General features: G+C 44.0%; 1 protein-coding gene across 1 annotated transcript in view; it reads right to left on the bottom strand.

The window, feature by feature from the left end:
* The window catches only part of SORCS1 (sortilin related VPS10 domain containing receptor 1), a 430,514-nt gene that overhangs the window by 31,686 nt on the left and 376,272 nt on the right, over nucleotides 1-22,556 (bottom strand). The window contains exons 18-22 of the mRNA XM_045024608.1: nucleotides 21,879-21,992; nucleotides 19,901-20,072; nucleotides 10,962-11,148; nucleotides 5,696-5,829; nucleotides 3,188-3,311 (exon numbers count right to left, since the gene is read on the bottom strand). Of these exons, the coding sequence (XP_044880543.1) occupies nucleotides 3,188-3,311; nucleotides 5,696-5,829; nucleotides 10,962-11,148; nucleotides 19,901-20,072; nucleotides 21,879-21,992 (731 nt within the window). The remainder of the gene's footprint in view (nucleotides 1-3,187; nucleotides 3,312-5,695; nucleotides 5,830-10,961; nucleotides 11,149-19,900; nucleotides 20,073-21,878; nucleotides 21,993-22,556) is intronic.

Raw genomic sequence — 22,556 nt, 5'->3', positions numbered from 1 at the left:
TTCCAAAACAATGTCTCAAACTCCACTCCATGACATTCCCAACGTTTCCATTGAATTGCTGTTCCCTTCTCAGGAACAGCAATGAGACCCCCTCCCACCACAGTATTGTGAGAGTACATCATTCTAACACCAGTGCAGTTGGCTGGGATCCACCCCTGTTTAGCAAAGCACTTAAGCACATGCTTAAATGCACATCCTCCTTCCATATTTTTACCTATTATGCTTAAGGTCATTTACATTGAGTAGTGCCTTTCAACTTCTGCACTTTATAACCAGTCCTATATTGATAGACTGGGCACATGTGGCTCTAAAATTTTCAGGGTCAGATCCTCAGCTGCTGTACACTGAGGTAGCTCCATTGAAGCCACAGGCTCTACGTCCATTTACAAGGATCTGGTCGTTGTTTCATGCAATTTGTGTGTGTGAACTTTGCATTGGAGAAAGAATCGCATTGAGTGGACCAGAGATGGAAGTTCATGGTTCATCTAAGAATAGGCACAGCACAGGTGGTAGCAATGCAAGTGTCTTCACGTTGCCTTGACGATGGACCTGAAGCCTGACTTGTAGTAACCATTTCCAGGGATGCTAGGGTAACTCAGACTGGCCTATTCAGTCCTTGGAATTTCAGCTGATATTTCCCAGAAGGATGTCAATACTGATTATTTTCTTTTTGCCATGTGGATACTTGTCCACTGGGACTTGGACTGAAACCTACAAAGCAATTTAAAATTTGTGCTATTCACAGACTGACTATTATATATGCCACTGGTCACTTCCACTAATTTCAGCATGTCATTCCCAACAAAGACTAATGAATGATCAACTCATCAAAGGTTTATCAAAATGGAACAGTGCACAGAGCCGGGAAGACCCTCATGTAGCCTGCTGTGTTGTTTTTTTCCTTTCCTTTCCAAAATGCAGGTGACTTATCTAGCAATTAGGATGTTTACCTTATGAAAGAATGCAAATGAAACACTCAAAAGCATCACTTGAAAGAAGTGAGGCAGTGTCATCATTACTTTACCCTATTGAGCAGCAGGGGGCTGGAACGGGAATTTAACTAAAATGTTACACTGAAACTTGACTCCTGAAATATGGCAGAAGGCTGCTGCATGGTATTTGGATGGGATTTTAACAGATGCTCTGATAGAGAGACACTGCACATTTATATTTGCAACTTGAGAGAGAAGCTTCTGTGCTGAAACAACTTTGGAATAATAAATAAAAAAGAACTTGGATATCTTCCACCTCCAGCCCAGCCTGTGGGTCTAGATAGGTCACTTCATGGAAAGAGGCACCACCAATATTTTAAAGAAGAGTTGCCCCAAATCATTTCCCCTTTAATCTGTGATGAATCCGATTTCTCAGGGCTGGAGCTAAGGGTTGGGGAATCTCTCATGAGCAAAGTGGGAGGCAGTTAGCCAACTAACTGATAGTATATGCACTTCACTGGACCCATACGTACCTTGCACTAGAAAACGACACTGTGCCAGCATCTCAGCCGCGATGCAACCTCTTTGCCATGCTCCAGCAGCATGAAGGGGTTATAACGCTGACTTAATTAGTTTCTTGGGAATTTCCCCAGCATAGAGATATTCTACCCACACAACCGGCTCCTTCCAATTCCCAGGGCAGGGACTGTCAGAATTACCACCTATTCCCAACCTCCAGCAGACACGTGGTGGGGGGTTGATGCCATCACCATCACCTCATGTTATGGCCCTCAGAGAAAAGTTGTGTTGACGATGGGGCAAGGAAAGGGGGTGTGATCACAGCACTGACTTGGCTGCTGGAATAACCCCGGGGGGGCAGGGGGAAGGAGGTGCTGCCATCAGGTGCAACTGAAAGCAGATCTAAGGCTGCCCTAAGTTTGCACAAGGGCCCAAGCTGAGAATCCAGCCCATGCAGGGTGTTGGTAACACAGCCCGGTTCTTAACAGACATAATCGTCTGAATGGAGAGTGAGTGTGGAAATGTCTGGGAAAATACCAGACACATGGCATAATGTGCTCCACTCCACACGGGAAACAAAACATTTAGTTTCAGGAGTAGTTTTGTGAGGCCCAGGAATAAAAGCCTGATTGAATGGTACACCGCTACCCCGATATAATGCGACCCGATATAACACGAATTCGGATATAACGCGGTAAAGCAGCACTCCGGGGGGGCGGGGCTGCGCATTCCAGCGGATCAAAGCAAGTTCACTATAACACGGTTTCACCTATAACATGGTAAGAGTTTTTGGCTCCCGAGGACAGCGTTATATCGGGGTACAGGTGTATCTGGAGAGGGGATAATTCCATTGGAGGCATGAAATAGCCCAAACCTGAGAGATCCTCCAGCATATCACTGCGATCTATGCTTGCAATACAGGGGAAAAGACAAGAGTCAATTGTGCACCACTAAGATGTATGTTTTAATGGACACAGATCCATGCAGGTTTTGCACATACCAGGACAAAACATCTGCTCATCAATGGAGTTAAGCCAGTCAATAACATAACCCACTTTTCCAATGGCCACATTTGAAAATATTACAGAAAAACTTCAGAGTTAGGAACACCTCAGGAATGGAGGTTGTTCGTATCTCTGAAATGTTCTTAACTCTGAACAAAATGTTGTGGTTGTTCTTGCAAAAGTTTACAACTGAACATTGCTTAATACAGCTTTGAAACTTCAGTATGCAGAAGAAAAATGCTGTATTCCTTTTATTTTTGTAGTAGTTTACGTTTAACATAGTACTGGATTGTATTTGCTTTTCATTTTTTTGGTTGCTGCTGCTACCTGATTGCATATTTCTGGTTCCAAAGGAGGTGTGTGGTTGACTGGGTCAGTTCATAACTCTGATGTTCACTAATCTGAGGTTTTACTGTGCAATAATCATCTAGAAGTGGCTCTACTGTACGATTCTAACTTCTTGAGACAGGTGTAAATCTGGATTAACTCCAATTGCCTTCAGAGAAATTACTCTGGATTTACATCAGTGTAATTGAGAGCAGAATCTGCCCTAATGCATTTTGGAGCAATACTGCTAGGCTTCTCGTTTTAATAAGAGTTGGGTCCAGAATGTTGCTGTAGGAACTACTGATGTGTCACAAACACAGCACACTGCAGCTATATTCTCATCCTGTGCTGAGCGACGCCACCACTGCTTTGCTGGAGGGAATCAACAAAGGGGTAAGGGCTCACCATACACTGCAATAGTCTTTGTGTCCTGCAGAATGGTGTTCCCTGCCGAGACCTGTACCGTGATCGTGTTCATCCCTTCCACAGAGAACGTGAATGTGATGCTCCCCTCCAGGGTGACCAGTGGCTGCAAACACATGAGAAAAGGGGGAATTAGGCTCCCATCTGATCTTCCTGATTCCAGAAGTCCTACCTCTGCTACTCCAAACAGGAGGGAGGTTAGGCATATGGTGTGTTGGATCTACGGGGGAGGATGACTGAGAGACTCTTTACTCCTTGACTGGTTTCTCCATCCTAGGTTTATAACCAGAGATCTTAACAGGTTTTTTTGGATGGAAATAAAAAAAATCCGTCATTTAGAACTCTCTTCTATTAGTTGTATTACGGTAGCACCAAGAGGCTACAAACAAGACCAGGGCCCAACTGCGTTAGGTGCTGTGTACAAATAAAGTGCCATCAAAGGGCTTACAGTCTGAACGAGCCAATGGGAAAGAAAGATCATTATCCCCATTGTACAGCTGAGGAGCCGTCACAGAGAAGAACAAAACGGCCCGCCCCAGATCACACAGAGTCAGTAACAGAGGTTGGGACAGACCCAGATTTCTCCCTCAATAGCCTAAGGTGTCCTCCAGGACACCATTGTTACTAGAATGAAGGGTTTAGGGCAGATATGGGCCTCCGACACAGTTGCCATTTCTCTGAAGGGGATGCTCATGGTTACACAAAGTCTCCACTCCAGGAACCCTAGGCTGCCATTTACGTTTGTTAAGACACTACACTAGTGCTTGCAGTACTGGCCTTTCTGACCTCATCCAGCAGCTGCTGCCATAACTCCCCATATTCCTCTACTAGTCTGGATTTTCAAAAGCACCCAGAGTTAGTCGAACTCTGCGCCCACTGTGGTCAATGGTAAAACTCCCCTTCAATGGGAACCGTTCGGCCAGCACTAGTCACTAATGAGCTTAATTTCTCAGACAGGAGAGTAAGAGGTGACAATCACGGTCTGTAAATATCTACAGGGGAAGAAGATTTGATACTACAGGGTTCTTCAGTCTAGCAGACAAAGGCATGGCAAGAGCCAATGACTGGAAGCTGAAGTTAGATAAATCCAAGCTAGAAATAAGATGCAATTTTAAACAGGGTAATTAACCATTGGAACAACTTGCCTAAGGATGTGGTAGATTCTCCATCACTTGATGAGTTGGAAGGAATTCCTGTTAAAGACATGAGGCTCCCTTTGAAATGAATGGTTCCATTCGTGTGTATGGGAGTTCTGCATTAGATTTTCAACACCCATCCCAGTTTATAGGCATGCATACTAAGGCTCTGACTTCATAAGGAATCTCTTTCCTTAGAGATTTTTAAGGTCAGGTTTGACAAAGCCCTGGCTGAGATGATTTAGCTGGGGATTGGTCCTGCCTTGAGCAGGGGGTTGGACTAGATGACCTCTTGAGGTCCCTTCCAACCCTGATATTCTATGGTTCTATGGTTCTGTGTTTTTAAATCAAGACTGGATGGCTACCTAAAGCTATGCTCCAGCTCAGTCACAAGACACAGGCTAATGTAGGGATTACAGAGTAAAATTATATGGCTTTGCTATGCAGGAGGTCACACGAGATAAACTAATGGTCCCTTCTGACCTTACCATCTACAGATCTATGAATCTAATTGGGGCCTTTGGGTACTTCTGCAATACAGATAAATAACAGTTACAAAGCACCTGGTAAGACTTGCAAGCATCCTAACTAAAGAGACAGAAGAACATTGTACGTGCTCTATTTCTGGTAAGTAGCGTCCGTAGGCAGATAGATGTACTGTGTATCATTTTGCATCCCCCAGAGGGTGGTAATGAAGAATTCTTGCATACATAGTTTAACAGACAAAATGAGAACTTTGCATTGGTTTAGAGGGTAAGCGTTGGAGTTATTAATAAAAAGTTTTCCTTCTTTTTAGTCACGCACTACACATAGACTAGGGAAAAGGGTTTAAGTCTTGGGGCTACACAGAGGCAGCTCCAGATGAACAGAAAACTTCAGCGCAGATAGTTTTGTAAAAATTGTCAAATTTGTATTTTAGTTAAAGAAAGAAAAAAACAAAAACTTTTTAGCCTACTTTGCAATCAGATCCCCATAGCATTATTCAATGGGGGGTTAGGAATTTGCATAAAATTCAAATGATCCTTACACAGAGATAGCTAAGTAGTTAAAAAAAATGCTGATTTGCATAGATAGGGGAGGGGAGTTTATCCCACATCTCCCTACTGTGGGGTAGTTTACAACTTCCTCTGAAGCACCTGGTGCTGGCCACCGTCAGAGACAAGGCACTGGACTAGATGGAGCTGATCCAGACTGGCAACGCCAAGGTTCCTATTGTTTTAGAGCAACGTGCCGAATCCTGACGGCTTTGTAATGGGTTCATTCCATATTCAAGAGTATTCACAGGCCCCGCCCACTCCCGGACACATCATTCCTCCTGGGATGGTTTGCTACGGTTGTGTCGGGGCATACAAACCTCGGTGTTGTTCCCGAACCACCAAATGTAAGTCAGCGTGCCCACGTGGCTGGGCCACAGTACTGCCGTAGCATTGACCTCTTTGTTCTTGGTAGTAACAAATGGGAGAGACAAATGAACATGTTCCAGGGGGCCTGCGGAGATAGAAGCAGCGGCAACTGGGGTGAGCGCCCTCTCTTAGGCATCGCAATGTGGGTCTGACACTGGATCCTCCAGCTTTTCAAATGAGACAATAAAGAGGCCAGTCGTGGGGGGCACCACATGTAAAAGCGTTCTGTCTTCGTACGGTTGCTGGGGAAAGACATCTGGGACCCATGCATCTAAAACCAGGAATTGCTATTACCTGAACTAAAGAACTCCACCTCTACAGCTCAAAGGCTGGAGCAAACTCATACATCTATATACATGGACTACCCACTAGAGGGAGACAGAGTCACACTGGGTGGGCTACCCTGGGAAGACACTAGTATTTTCATGAGTAAGCACTAATAGAAGTATAATAATATTACAAATACTTGGATCCATTCCTAAAGAGCCAGATATCAGGTGCTGTAAATTGATATCACTTTGTGACCTTCAATGGAGCTACATGGATTTATACCAGTTTAGGGCCTCCACCAAAGCATCTATCCCATGTATCCCTTCTTTTTAACTCTCACCTTTCCTCTCCCCTGTGGTCCTTTTCTCTCATCTACACTGTGCCTTTTATTTCGTTAGCGTAGCCAAGTTTTGTAGTTTAATGGACAAATAACATTTACTTTGAAACACGCCCTGGCTGTTCCTTTCTCTCACTTGGGATGGGGAACTGGGGAAGCGTGGGTCTCTAATCACAACTTGTTTTATGGCTTGTTTTCTGTGTGTGTCACCATCGTTCTTCTGGAGAACAGAAGTGTGGTCCTTAAAGAGATGGAGCCAGAGACAGAACAACAGAATCATAAGATAATTTGGGGGCACAGTTCTCCAATACAGGCTCAGTTCAAATTCCGTACCCAGGGGCGCCAAACACCGAAATGGGCACTTCTGGACTGATTTCAATATCCACGCATGATCTGGCTGCTCTACTAAAGGAGTCGATATCTGACACCAGGTCTTCCCAAATGACTTCACACATATATATATATAGCATATTTTATAGAGCGCTATTCACCCACAAGGATCACCAGAGGATTCCCCACTTTTTACACCTGTGCAGAGAGGGTGTAAGAAGCTACCAGCTCAGAAGGTGTCAATGACTGTGCATAAGGTGGAGCATGTGGCTCCGTAACACAACCCTGAAATGCAGTCTTCTCTGGGGTAGAAACACGGCAACTATTTAACACCACACACCACAACCGTACGATCCAGGGGCATTCAGGGTCAGACTACCACCGGCTTGTTGCAGGCCAGGATTATGGGTAATCTTTATTCTGATGGCTGCTGATGAACCCCCTGCCACACCTCCAGGAGTGGCTGAATGCTCCTGTTCTTCTCACGCTTCGGAAGCGCTGCAGGATTTTGTCCTACACTTCTGTATATTGTCAAAAGTATTCCCCTCCCAGAATCCACAGCCACAGGGGAAATCGCTGATTATGTCTAGTCTCAGGTAGGGGGTGAGAACTGAAATTAATCATTATCCAGCCCTATGTGCATTTCAAATGTGGTGGCCTTGTTCTGTACTCACTAAGTGTCCAGGGGCAGCAGAAGGAGCAAAGGAGGCAGAATGTCAAGCATCCAAAGTGGCAGTGGTAGAGCCAGGAGCAGGACCATACACTGTGTCAGCTCCAACACCTAGTTCACACCGATGCCAGCTAATCTCGTGCACTGTTGGATGTAGTAGTGCTGAGAAGGCCTCTCAAAGGACCCGGCGCTGCATCGAGTCTTTAATGCCCTTTCAGGCCTTCACTGTTTCCTTGTTATTATAGAAAAAGAAAGGCTCATCCACACAAGCCCATATTACTTTTAAAATCTGCATTCCAATATGCAACGGGAGAAAAGGGATGTGCTGTTTGGAGTGCATTGGTTGAACAGCAGGTGGTGCTGTATCACTCCATATAGGTGTATGGGATAGGAAGAGAACTCTTGTCCAATTACAAGAGAATTGCACTGCCAAGTTTTACATGCCGTCTATGAGCCATTTCATTACTACAACTCTGTATCTTGCCCCAAAACACCATCTGTGCCCCTAGAAGCCTCTTTGGGTGCACAGAATTGGTACTGAGAACATAACCTGTGCAGGGCTGGCCTGTATCTAAAGAATCTCTTTAACCAGCTACATCGTTTTAAAGAGTTAAAGCAACAGGCAGGGAGACTGAATAAGTTTGCTGCTGACCTTAAATGCCTGCTGAGATGACTCGGAGATGGCCTTGATGCTAGAGAAATGGCTTACAATCAGAGCCTGCTGTATGAGCATGCCCCTACAGGCATCAAGCTCACCTTTGCTCTCTCTCCTGATCCTTGGTTTCTCACTGCTGGTGTAATCTGGGCCTCAGGCCAGTTTAAACAGCCCATAGGTCTCACTCTGGTGCAAAAGTGATGCTCTTGGTGCAGAGTAGGTGGAAGGATTCTTATGCCATGCCAATTCCCTGCAGCTGGCATAGCAGGGAACTGGGGCCTATAGGAAAATGTGTGGGGAAAATGTCCCCCCACCTCCCTTGAATGATCTTTGTTTCCAGCCCTCTGTGGCTGTCTGCAGCTGGTAATAGCTAGAGCAAATTAATGCTATTCCACCTTGGCCCAAGGGGACCAGGTCTGCACAGAGACTGCTGCAGGGTCAGGAAACTGCCAAGGGTAATGGGTGGTGAGTGAAATAGATTAGATATAACATGTATATTATACTGGTGAATTTAATGTGGTGTGGGCACGCTACAATGAATGGCCCATCAGAAAACCCTTATTGCATGGAGACTTTTAATGACATTTCAGAATATCTAAGTGATTCTGGTGACTGTCGGGCTTATTTCTATCACAAAATAATATTTTTTTGCTAAATTGCTTACATGACTTAGACCCCTAAATCACTTAGGCCATTTTGAAAATTGTATCTAGTCTCAGAAAAAAGATACAAAGGCCACCTTTTAAAGTATCATTTTCTAGTGTCCAAAGACTACAGGCTCCTTAGATCAGCTGGCCAGACAGCTAATTAGTGCAGGTGGCTGAGTTAGACATCTGCTTTCTCTTTTCCACTTGTGGCCTGCATAAGAAAACAGCTATTGTATCATGTGGCCTCATTAGTTTGCAAACAAGAAGAGCACAATGATGACCATCCCTTTGAAAACTCCTCTTGTTAAGCTGCAGCTGATTACAAAGCCTGTGTGCGGGAAGCTGTCAGAACCACCCTGGAAATATTACCACCGAAACAATTCTCCATGTGTTTCCAGGGATCTCCACAAGCTATTAGAAATAACCCCTGCCTTGCAATCCGCTGACCTATCCATAAACAGGAGCAGGCAGGGGAGGCTCAGAGGGAGCAAAGAACGGCTTTTCCTCAGAGAACAAGGTGTAGCCAGCTGTTTGTCCTGAGAGCCAAACCCACACCACGACTGATCAGTCAACGCTGCATAGGAGGGTTAAGCAAAACTTGAACACAGCATCTTTTGCCTTCACAGAGGCCTCCGTCCGTCCAATTGCAATAGGGGTCATTGGCTCTACGCAAGGGCAAATATTCTGCCAGCTAAGGAAAAAAAACCTCAGCATTGTCCCCAAGACTGAGAAATTCCTTCAAACTGCCAAGGCCTCAGAATAAGGAACCACATGGCTTAAGTCCCAAAATGTGAACCGCAAGTTATAGAGCAGTTTAAGAGGAAAAGAGTTTCATTCCTCTAAGGCATTATTTTTGGATTCAATGCCCCAGGATGATGCTATGAAGCGCTGCGCTGCAGAAGGTGCCATCTTTCACATGAGGCATAAAACTGGGTTCCTGACCACCTGTGATCATTAAGAGGGGAGGTCTTCCAAAGACCTTCAGTGGGACTTAGATTCCTAAGTCCCTCAGGTGGCTTTTGAAAAAGCCCACCTTAAATCTACCATGGCACCTTTCACAAGCGAAAAGCTGTAAGCCCCAGTGTTCCAGCTAAGTTCCCCCTGCAGTTTTCTGTGATGATAGGATTGTACTTCACTCTGCCCTGTTTGGAATGCTGCTGGGCACTGTTAAACAGCTGCTGGCTTGCACCCCAGGGACAGCTGCATTCCTGGTGAATAAAGTAACCTCCAAGTTGCAATCTGTGCATAGGACTTGTTGAATGCTTTGGGATCCTCCGGAGGAAGTAGGCTATAAAAGTGTCAGATATTAATTCAAGAACAGCAAAGAATCCTGTGGCACCTTATAGACTAACAGAAGTTTTGCAGCATGAGCTTTCGTGGGTGAATACCCACTTCTTCGGACTACTTCTGTTAGTCTATAAGGTGCCACAGGATTCTTTGCTGCTTCTACAGAACCAGACTAACACGGCTACCCCTCTGATACTTGAATTCAAGAACAATTACTGTAGCCATATTTCCAGGGTTTAACACTTCCTTTCCAAATAACATGCATGTACAATAAAAAAAACCCACCACAACTCCCTTCCCCCCAACCTCCCCACCGAATTCTGGAGCTAAACTTTCGGGAAAACTCTGGGAAAGTTCAGTCATGAGTCAGAATTTTGTGGCTTGGACAATTCTTAACCAGAATAAAAGGGAAATAAACTCTATCTAGGGGCAGAGGAAAATGTGGGTTTTAAATTGGCAGCCATTGAGATATAAGGCGGTTAGAAAAAAAAAGCGGTGGAAGATATTATTTTTCTCGTAACTTTCTCCACATTTGGGAATTTGGTTTCCATCATGATAGAAAGGGTGATTTCCACCCCAGAAGTGGCAGCATTTCAGCAGTGGGCATGTGATCCCTATGTATCCATACAGGCCAAACTTTTTAGAAGTGGCCAGCGATTCTGGACGCCTCCATTTTTGGCTGCCCGATTTGAGACATCGTAAAGGAGCCTAATTTTCAGAAAGCACTAAGCACCCACCCTTTGCAAATCAGATCCCTTTCTTTAAGGCATCTCAAGCTCGGGACCTGAAATTTGAGGCACTAAAAATTAGGAGTCTTTTTTTTTTTTAAATCTTGGCCATTATCTGTGAATAGTTTTTGGATTCTCTGGCTCTCCATTTGGGGAAGGACAAAAGTTCATTCTCTTTGACTCTGCACATGTCTCAGAAGGTCTCCTCTCAGACAGGGAGCCTCCTGAATCGTCTCTAAAGAATGTAATGTTTCTTTAAGATATTTTGTAAACCAAACACAGTAATAACATACAAGTTACATGTAAGTACAGGACAGCGCTGTCCAATCCCAGGCTGTTTTCCACCTGCACGGTCACTCGGAATATGCCCACGTTCTGGTAGACGTGCTTGATCCCATCCTCCGTCGAGCTGAGATTGGCATAGGACACGGCGATGCCATCTCCAAAATCCACCTGAATGATCATCCTTTGGACGTCACCCTATGACAATGGGGAAGGAGTCAATAAGGAAATACTACTCTTCTCTGACTTGACCTCACTAGTGGCCTGAACCTACTCCCACGGACTTCAGAGCGGGGAGAAGATTAGGCTGTACAGCTACAGGAAGTGATTTCAGAGAGCAACTCAGGATGGTTCAGAGGTTTTGCAACAGTCTGTGATCCCTTTCACTTGTCGGGCTGGAGGAACCCAGCCCTGGCTCGTAATGACTCTTACCTGGCTGAGAGCTGTTCAGTGGCCTGTTTGAACTGAGCTGCAAGCTCTCTACTACACAGGAGTTCACCTCATAAAAACCATCAACAGTAATTGGTCCCCGTGTTGGCTGGGTCAGCAGAAGCAGGCTGAGGACTGAACAGGCATGGTGACTAATCTCCCCTCCTCCTGCCTAGAGACGATCCCAGCAGTGCAGGTGTAGGGTATGCCTTGTGCAGCTGTTCTGTGGGTAAAGCTGAGGATATTCATCCCCTGGGCTGGCTATCTGGCACTTTTGGTGATCATTAAAAATAAAAAAGGAAGCACAGCCACAAAAAACACAGCAAGGAGCTCCATGTTCCATGCAAAAGCGGAGACCCTGGAGAACGCCTGTTATGAGGGTTGATATTCCACACTAATGAATGAACTTGCTCTTTGTGTAAGAACATGCAGAGGAAATGAACAAACCTAAAACCCAAAGGACCCACACTGATTTGTGTCTTCACACACGGCTTTACCAATCCAATAGCATTTTTGATAAGCCGGTGCTCTTTGAAAAGGACAGGAGCAGAGACGTGACACAAACACATGCTTGCGGGGAGACCCTGGTTCTCATGCTCTGGAAACATGAATGGAATTCTCTCATCTTACTGCTATGGTGTTGTATCCAGTATGGTCCATTTTCAACAGGCTGACAATACATACAGAAACAGTTAGTGGCTGTTGTAGGCCAGCCTTCATAAGAATATAAGAATGGCCATACTGGGTCAGACCAAAGGTCCATCAAACCTGCCCTCTGTCCTACACCATGTCATACTTAAAGGTGAACTGTCAGGCTGGAGGGAGGTTACTAGTGGATTTCTTCAGGGATCAGTCTTGGGACCAATCTTATTTAACATTTTATTACTGACCTTGGTACAAAAAGTGAGTGTGCGCTAATAAAATTTGCAGATGACACAAAGTTGGGAGGTATTGGCAATATGGAGGAGGACCAGAATATCATACAAGAAGATCTAGATGACCTTGTGAACTGGAGTTCTAAAAATGGGATGAAATTTAATAGTGCAAAGTGAAAGGTCAGACATTTAGGGACTAACAACAAGAATTTTTGCTATAAGATGGGGATTTATCAGCTGGAACTGACAGAGAAGGAGAGAGATCTGGGTGTATTGGTTGATCACAGGAGGACTATTAGCCATCAATGTGATGCAGCCATGAAAAAGGCTAATGTAATCCTAGGATGCATCAGGCAAGGTATTTCCAGTAGAGACAGGGAAGTGTTAGTACCATTATACAAGGCACTGGTGAGACCTCATCTGGAATATTGTGTGCAATTCTGGTCTTCCATATTTAAGAAAGATGAATTCAAACGGGAACAGGTGCGGAGAAGGGCTACTAGGACGATCTGAGGCGAATCAAAGAGCTTGGCTTGGTTTAGCCTAACCAAAAGAAGGCTGAGTGGAGATATGATTGCTCTCTATAAATACATCAGAGGGATAAATACAAGGGACATAGAGGAGTTATTTAAGGTAAGCACCAATGTGGACACAAGAACAAATGGCTTTAACCTGGTCATCGACAGGTTTAGACTCAAAATTAGGCAAAGGTTTCTAGCCATCCGAGGAGTGAAGTTCTGGAAGGGAAGCAGTCAGGGCAAAAACCTAACTAGCTTCAAGACTGAGCTTGATAAGTTTATGGAAGGTATGGAATGATAAGATTGTCTAAGATGCCATCTGACCCATCGGTGATTGCCAGTAGCAAAAATCCCCAACTGCTGGAGGCAGGACACTAGACAGGAGGGCTCTGAGTTACTACAGAGAATTCTTTCCCGGGTGTCTGCCTAGCAGGTCTTGCCCACATGCTCAGGATCTAACTGACTGCCTTATTTGGGGTCGGAAAGGAAGTCCCCCCACTCCAGCTCAGACTGGCAGAGACCCTGGGGCTTTTTTGAATTCCTCTGCAACATTCGGCCTGGGTCTTTTGCAGTTTAAACTAGTGTAAATGGTGGATTCTCTGTAACTTGAAGTCTTTAAACCATGATTTGAGGACCTCAGTAACTCAGATAGAGGTTAAGGGTCTATTTCAGGAGCAGGTAAGGTTCTGTGGCCTGTGATATGCAGGAGGTCAGACAAGATGATCACCATGGTCCCTTCTGACCTTAAAGTCTATGAGTCTGTGGGTTCCTCCTAGATGTAGGAATTACTGGGTGACATATAGGAATTAGGTGAGGTTCTCTGGCCTGTGTTATGCAGGATGATCACAATGGTTCCAACTGACTTTCAAAATCTATGAAGATCCATTAATACCAATGTGACTTAAGCAGATGTTTGAAGTTAATCACTTGTGTAAGGTCTTTGTTGAACTGGGGACAGGGGAGACCTACAGCAAATCCATACTGCTGTGTACAAGCAGCTCCCAAGAGTAGTTTGCAAACGGCGGTATTATCAAGAGAGATTTTTGCAACAATATGACATTTCTTTACGTCAGTGACTGGGATGTGTGTGGTCAGGCCTACTGGTTAGAGCAAACATCATATCTAGAGATTAGAGCAGACATCAGTAGCCAGGAATCAGAGCCCAAGATGAGAGACGGAGTCAGAGGCCAGATGCCAGAGCCAATGGTCAGAGATACAGTAAAAAAATCAGAGCCAAGGGTCAGAGCCCAGAGTCAGAACCTGGCTAAGTGGAATGAAGCAGGGCATGGGCAAGGCCGGAACAAGGCAGGCTGCTGAACAGTTGCTGCTGCTGGGTTTAAGAGCCAGTCTGCTGACTCTTCCAACCAATCAGGGAGACCGCGGTGTAATAAATCAGGCAGTCTTTTAAGAGCCAGCGGTGCTTATTAGGTTGCCCAGAACCTGGCTCTGCTGCAGGATCTCATCTCTGAGACTTGGCACCAAAAATAAAACAGTCAACTCCCCCAACCCTTCTTGCTATCGCCTTGCCTGCTGCCTTTCCAGAGTGTACTCGGCATGTTGACAAGCGTAGTGGTAGATTATATGGATCCACAGAACCCAAGTAAAGCAGACAGTAAGCCCAGTGCATTTCTCCTGTGGCTTCGCAAATGGGCATCAACGCAGTGAGCATTAACCCAAGTCCAACTTCTTGAACGAGCAGCATCTTCCAACGCCATCTCTAGACGTCTGTAATGCAAACTCTCTTAGGAAGCATGGCCACAATTTGCAAAGGTGGTCGGCTAAGGTTGGGTCCCCTAAATTCAGTCCCTGTATATTAGTCACGCTGGGGTAGGCAGCCGCCTGTTATGATAGCCAGGGAAAGAGCAATCCTTTGGGTTGGCACTGCTAACCTGATTTAATGTATGTGTTACCTACAAGGTGTGGTTTAACCTTAAGATGGTACATTGCAATCCTAATATAGACTGTGATCTAGCAAAGCCCTTAAGCACCTGCTTAGCTTTAAGCACATGAGTAGATCTATTGATCTCAATGAAACCTGTGGCAGAGCTAACAGTTGAATCCAGATCTTCCAAGGCCAAGAATCAAGGTCTTGAGAATCAGATCATTAAAAAACAAAAGCACTTTGACATAATAATTAAGTTTTCAAAGACATTCTATTGACTAACAAAAACCGACCTTTTGGGATTTAAACACACATATAATAGCACCTTTTATATCCACACCAAACTTACCTATTTCTTGCAAAAAATCTAGAACCAACACAGGACCTAAATGCTTTCAGCAAGCTCTCTGAATCTTTTCACTTCAGTGTTTGTTAACAACATGCCGTTTGCAAAATATGATTACATTTTGATTACTTTTATACTGCCATTAGAATTTTGGTATATGGGAGATTATGGCCCATCCCAATCAATCTAATAAGGATGCAGCCTTCCATCTTTCCATTTACATTTCACCCAGAAGGTTGTAATCATGAATTTTCCGTATTAAGTGCTAGTCTTTGTATGTAAATTGAAGTATTAAAACAATGAGATACAGCTCAAAGTTTTTAATTTTAGTCCCATGCCTCAGATTTAATTTAAAAGTCTTCAATTATGCATTGGTTTGCGTCTCTTTTTCCTTACAGATGTTTAAAATGGATTTAATTATCCACTGCAACAGGCAGACACTGCTTCTGTCAGGATGCTTCCTGAATGAATATTTTTAAAAATGTGCTTTACACAGTCTTTATGCAGATTCACCCATTTTCCCCCATGGCACTTTTCCACTTGCATCCAAAAATGTGTCCTTGAAGACATTTCTTTATGGGAGATGTTCCACTGAATTCCTGTGCATGTCTCTCTGTAGAATGCTCCTGAATAAGACTCGCAGTTCAGCAAATCATTAAGCATATGCTTAATTTTAAACAAGTTAAGTCTGTCCTGATTCAGCAAAGCACATGCTTATCTTTAAGTGCATGCTTAAGCACTTTGCTGAATTAGGGCCTAAGGCCAGCAATTAATAATGATGCTTATTGATGGCTTCTTGCCATTTTTCTCCAAGAAGAATATTTGAATGACTACATGTAAAGTCAAATAAACTCAACCATAATCAAGTTCAAGGATGCTGGTTTCAAGTTGATTTTATTAACATTTATTAACAAGTTGTACACAAGTTGATTCTTGGAACATTTCAAAGTAGCAAGTAACAAGTAACAGGAGAACTGGTGTTTAGGTATGCGTGGAAACATTTACATTTTTTTAGAAAGCGCAGGTCAGTTGAGACCAGTCATTAAAATATGTGTATATGAAAAATGTGGCCACCTCAGAGTCGCCTCCAGGAAAATGGCATTGTGACTGGGTTGCCTCTGCAGCACCCCTTAGTGGCCCATCAGGGCCTGACTCCCCCCAGGTCTCCACTGGTAGGCTGCTGTGAGGTCCAAGGTAGAGTGCTTTGGCCCTCCAGCCAAGGCAAACTTCAGTCCTACCCCATCTGGGGTGATAAGGACCAAAGGAAATGAGGAACAACCCCCCCAACTCATAATGGAATTATCCAACGAACCTTCATTGGGGCCCCACCTCTCTATTCAGGGCTTGTCTCCAAACAGTCTGCTTCTGCTGATCCCCTAGGGTCTGGTTGTCCCTTCTAGCAGGGACTCGTCCAGCCAACAGGCTAGTTCAGTCTCTCACACCAGGAGAAGCAGAATCCCGCCCTTGGCAGCCTTTTACTGAGCCAGGTCTCCTCCTTTTAACTCCCCTCTTGATGCCTGACATTTGCTGCAGGAGTGATGGGGCCAACTGGATCCAGAGACTCTTATTAACCTTCTTGTTGCCAGTGTGGTGCCATCTGCCCCATCACAGGCACACGAGTTTCGGTGTAAAAAACGAATGGGGCCAGATCCTTGCCTAGTGGAAATCAGCATAGCTCTAATGACATCAATAGAGCTACAGCGATTTATATCAGCTGATGGACTAGAAGCACTTGCTCCCAGTTCTTGGGAAGAAGAGGCAGACCGTTTGGGGTTCTCCTACCTCTTCACTTGCTTAGTGCTTAACCAGAGATTCACCAATATCCCTCTCTTCGAGCCCCATATGATCGCAGGCTGCTTTTGAATTGTTTTTTCCTTGTTCCTCCCAGTGACATTGTTACAGCATCAGAAAGTCATATTCCACTTTGCTGAGTTTGATCATCTCTGTGAGGATAACAAGACCCAGCGCTATGAGACCTTTTCCGGATTCTCATCATGTGCTTCTGTGGAGACATCATACTCTTCACTGATAGCATTTGCTCTTTCCTTCCTCTTGTTCTGCTGTTGTGTTGACCTATGAGACTAACTGATTTTTCAGGGATAACCATGAGTTCTCCTCTCTTCTACTCAGTCTCAGCTTAGAGAGGGCAACTAGACTTAGAAAGTTAACTGCCGATCTTTTCTTTGCTCATCAAAGAAGGTCTCAGACGATCTTTTTTTTGCTCATCAGCTTCATAGCTTTCTTGTCCTCACTGTTAGCCCTCTTGTGTCAAGTGGAACTGGAGTATGGACACAGAGTTGGAAAGCTACAGTATGTAGGGTAACTATCTGCATCTCAGAGCCAGGGAAGCACTAAAGCAGCGGTGTTCTGAAGGGCCGAAGCCATGAGAAAAGGTCTCTGTCTGTGTTTTACCTCACAAGAGTTGAAAATGTGGCACATGTGAAGAAACTGGTCCATCTTGGATAGCTTAGTCATTAAAATCATTGGCCATCGCTTCCAGAACTGAGGGACTGGCCTGTCTTTGTCTCTGGGTGCACTAATTCACATGTCCTCAAGCAAAATCACACATGCACGTCCATATTATCCAGCCCGTTTTGACGTGCCTGATGTCCTCCTCTGACGTGAAGCGCTAACCAGAGAACACTCTTGTTTTTGATACCTACCTCTCATCTGCATTGGAAGGAAATGTCTCTGTACAGCTTTAGTACCTATTTAACTCTTTGCATTAGGGATGTGACTTTTACAGAAATAGTTAAATGGGTACAATCCCTACTATACCTATGCTGCCTTATAGGTGCCATATAGCAGTATATTCGATTCACCTAAACGTAGGAAATAAGCTATACCAGTATAAAAACCTTTATACCAGCATAACTGCATCCACACTAGGAAGGTTGTACTGAGTCCGTTATCCCAATATACTTACAGCAGTACAATGTGCATGTCTAGACAAGGCCTAAGATTAAAAGGCTCCTCACACAAGGCCAGACCTACTGAAAGCAGCTTGACTTTTCAGGATGCTTTCAAGTAACTCTCTTATCCCCTTTTGATAGCTCCAGCATTTGCATCAGTGGTGAGCAACTGAAAACAGGTTTGCAGGTGACAGGAGCTCCCATGTCCCAGTGCAAGAAGCATTTCATTGTTTATTTCTGCATCAGTAAAACCAAAGTGGCTGTAGCTGGCCAGTTTTTTCCTACCACTTCAGCGGCTAAACAATTAAGGCTCATTGTGCAGCTCATGTGTCTAGCATTTTTAGAGAGAACATCAGTGGTAGCTAGCACTGGCTGAAATTTTCCACACAATTTTTTTTTGACCAAAATGCCAGTTTAAAAAAAAATGTTTTTTTTTAATTTCCCATATTTCAATGAATAAAACTGAAAACTGTGAATGTTTTGGTTTTGGTTGTTTAGTTAATGTTTTTGCCTACTTTCTCTCCTTTTTTTTACTTTAATTCTCCTTATCAGTGGCAAAATGGACAAAAAGGAGGGGGAGTGAGTTTTTGTTGTTTTATCAAAGTTTTGAATATTTTTGTAATTTTTTTTCAGAGAATGAACATTTAGATGCACCAAAGCACATCGGATTGTTATATGCTGCTTCCTTTGCAAATCACCAATGCCAACAATATTGGATTTTCCTCATTATATCTGCTAGGATATCGCTATACAAAAATCAGAAACCACCACCATGGAGATCCAAGTTAGTCCCTGTAAGCTGCCATGCATTTTGTGTTTTCATGCAAACACATATCAGTGTTTAGGATTTACTTGCCAAACCACAAAGAAAACCAAATGAGGCAAGGGAAGGGGGAGGAAAAGGCAATCTGGACAGTGAGGAAATCTTACTTGGGAGCAGAGAAAACAGGGTGGGAGATTTCATGAATTCTCTCCAATGACTTAATAAACTACTTTAGATACAAGAGGAGCCAGGCTGGGAGGAAATGTACTTGCAGATTAGAAATGTGCTGAGGATACAGGTTTTTTTTTTTTTAAATGAGGATACAGGTGTGTTTTTTTTAATCACCTTTCATCCATGGATCTCAGAGCTTTTCAAACACATTAATTAAACTTTGGATCACTACAATGAGGTATACTTGGCATTATTAGACCTATTTTACATATAGATAAGCTATCTTATCAAGAAGTCACAGAGTGAGTCAGTGGCAGACCCAGGATTAGAATCCAAGAGCCCAGATTCATAGTTCTCTGTTCTACCACTAGGCCACTTTGTAAAGTTCTAGAATCTGAGCTACAACTGCACACAGCTCAGGAGGAGGAGGAGGGGTGTGTGTGTGTGTGTGTGTGTGGGTGGGTGGGTGAGTGTGGGTGTGATTTTAAGACCACCCTTGTTCTGGTGGAAGCTGAATGAGGCTAAGGTTCATATTCACCATTGGATTCCATCGTGATGAAATCTTGAGATCTTTTCTTGAGAGATTTTAGCCCTAAACACCTAAATGGCGGAAAAACTCAGCCATCTCAAAGCGGGGAAATCTCATAAGATCAGACCTGTATGTGATATTTCCGCCATCTTTGGCTGAACTGCAGCAACATCTAATTGGAACCATTTACATCTAAATGGAGTCCATTTTGCACTTTCAGATCTTGTTGGGAATCCAAACCAAAGGAGACAGGCTGGTGTCGAGATTCTAACCTGCACCATCTTTGAAATTTGAAGTGGTTTGGATGTGAAATTCTGGTTCTGATCCGTGGTTGATGCCTGGAAACAAACTTTGTGTCCCATCATCACCTTATATCACTTATTGCCTTACATGAACATTCAGACTGAGATGCATTGTTAAATGGATTTCATCCCCTACTTCAGTGTCTCAACTCGTAATGTCTTTGCAAGCTTGCATGATTCAGATTAACGTTTGCCAAAGGGGGCCCATAAAAATAGACCGTACCTCCTCCAGCTGCACCATGAGAGTAATGTTGTGCCCTTGTTCTGCGGTCAGTTTCCCATCCGAGGTGATGATACGCAGTCCGCGGGGGGCCTTGCCAGGACACCGCTGGGGTTTAGCTGTGTACTGTTCTCTCACGCCATCGGTGCAGTTATTAGACACAACCTTTCTGTACCTGCAAAGAGAGAGATCTCTGTGTAAGGATGGGATGCAGGGAATCACAAGTTCAAACCAGGCATAGGAAGTTTTCAAATTTGCTTCAGGTTGGTGAGGCTGGGAGCAAACTGGCTTCTAAGTACTTTGTAGCTAAGTGGTCCAGTCACACTTTCCACAGGTCTACCATGCACAAGCAGCCCATAATGTTGCATTTTCAACTGGATACAATATTCTCATACATTGCTCCCCTAAAGAGTTGCATAGTTTTGCTGGACACTATTAAACCGCTGCCGTCCTGCACTGCAGAGCTTTCTGCTTCTCAGTGGGGCATGAGCCAATTCTTCTAACAATCCAATCTTGCACTTTTTTAACCACCTTTCACCCGAGGATCCCAGAGCTTTTGAAACACATGAATTAAGCTTAGGATCACTGCAGTGAGCTACGTTCAATATTATTAGACCCATTTTACAGAGAGGCAAGCTAGATCATCAAGCAGTCACAGAGTGAGTCAGTGACAGAGCCAGGATTAGAATCCAAGAGCCCAGACTCCTAGTTCTACCACTAGGCCACTTGCAAATGTCATGGCCCAGAACCTGAGCTAGAGCGGAACACAGCTCAGGAGAGTGTGTGCGCACAGATGACTTTAAGACCATGTATTTTATTACAGCAATTTGGGGCCCATCAGGGTTACAGTTTGGACCAAGACCCAAGATAGAGCAGCCTGTCGTGCACTGGCTGCTGAGACTATGGCAGCTGGAGATCAGCAGAATTTAGAAGTTGTGTAAAGGTGCTGGAGGGCAGGATCTGTCCCCATGCATTTGAAAAGTGCTTTGGGATTTTTTTGGACACAGACAGCTATAGAAAGATATCAGTTATATTTATATTCTAATGTTAATCTGTTGAGTGCAGCACGGTTGTGTTTATCTAACGCATAATATACTGTAAACCTCTTGAGAAAATTTTCCTCCTTTCCCTTGTAAGATGCCACTGTGAACCGCAACATGCCTTTATTTCATTTTTCTCTTTCAAGTGGATTTTTGGTATTGCCACCGTATTCCAGGGAGAGACATTGCTGTTCTAAGGCAGGTTGTGTTTATGGAGTCACAAACGTGGCTACACTATATTGATCAGTACTGAAGGTAATGGGCTAGATCCTTGGACTCAGTGTGCAGCTTGTGAGCTTATAAGAAGTTGAGGTATAGTTGTCAGTTCTTTGTGCCTGTTTTATGCACCTTATATTTAGCAAAGGCAATTAGAACTTGACACCTTCAACTCCTGTTGACCTCACCTGCAACTGCCACTGATTTTAATGGGGCTGTGGAGCGTCATGGAGTACTCAGAACTTCTCAAGTGTCATCTAGTTATTATTCCCTTTCTTCAAATTTAAACCCAATTCTTATTGCCTTCCTCTAGCATGTATCCCACTCTCAGCTTTGATTACTTGGATTTTCTTCATGATTTAGGGCATGATCCAAAGTCCACTGAAGTCAACGGCCGTCTTTGCACTGATTTCAATGGATGTTGGATAAGCCCATTGATCACATTTGTCCCATACTCTGCAGTTTGCTTGTAGCATCCTTTTTCCGGAGCAGGTTTAAATAAGAAAATAAAAACAAAACCAAAAAATAGAGAATTATGGGCCTGATCCAAAGCCCATCGAAGAAGTCAATGAAAAAACTCCTATAGACTGATCAGTTTTGAATTGGACCCTGTGTCTCAGGAAATATAGGCTTTAAATAACTCTGGGATGACAGCTTGCAGATGCCATGTGGCTGAAGGCTGCAGGGTTGGATTTGCTAAAATCATCTTCTGTAAATCCACTTACCCGGTGCTGTTGAGATAACTCTGTCCAAAGCTACAGTCTTTTGACAAGGATGACGGGTTATACCAAAACGCCGGCAGACACTGGCCATTGGTGTGACGCTCATATCCATAATCACTGTTTTACCATAAAAAGAAAGAAAATGCATTGACAAGGACATCAGACGTTAACTCGACCTCACTAATATGAATGCAATGACTCTGGCTCCCTTTCCTGCATTTTCAGCTTGAAATGATAGACTAAATACAGCACCTGGGCCTGGCGTTAACCTAGATTTAGGACAGCGTACGCAAGAGCAGAACAAGCCCTTTTGTTTCTAGTCCTGGTGGTTTATGAAATCATTGATTGTAAAATGTCAGGTCTAGACTGGTTTCTTGGTCTGGCATTGCTTCTTGGCTACAGACAGATCCAGAGGCAAATGTAGCAAATCCCAGAACTCACAGCCATTCTCAATTGCTGCTGACTCAGTGAAGCTTTAGAAACTGAATAGCTTAATTCAAACTGACGTTATTTGGACATAACGTCACCTGAGGCCTAAAGCAAATCGAGAAAGCTTTCAGGAGGGACAAACTCCCATGCAGGATTTTTGGTATGGAACAGAAAAGGCTGTTGTGTTTTTTTTTTTTTTTAATTTCTGTATTAGTTTGGAAAAGAAGTTATCAATGTCAAAAGGAGGAAGAG

The sequence above is a fragment of the Mauremys mutica genome, chromosome 7 (assembly GCF_020497125.1).
Source record: "Mauremys mutica isolate MM-2020 ecotype Southern chromosome 7, ASM2049712v1, whole genome shotgun sequence".
In the NCBI taxonomy this organism is placed as follows: domain Eukaryota; kingdom Metazoa; phylum Chordata; order Testudines; family Geoemydidae; genus Mauremys; species Mauremys mutica.
Note: the sequence above shows the minus strand (reverse complement) of the source record. Positions and strands in the feature narration are given on the sequence as shown.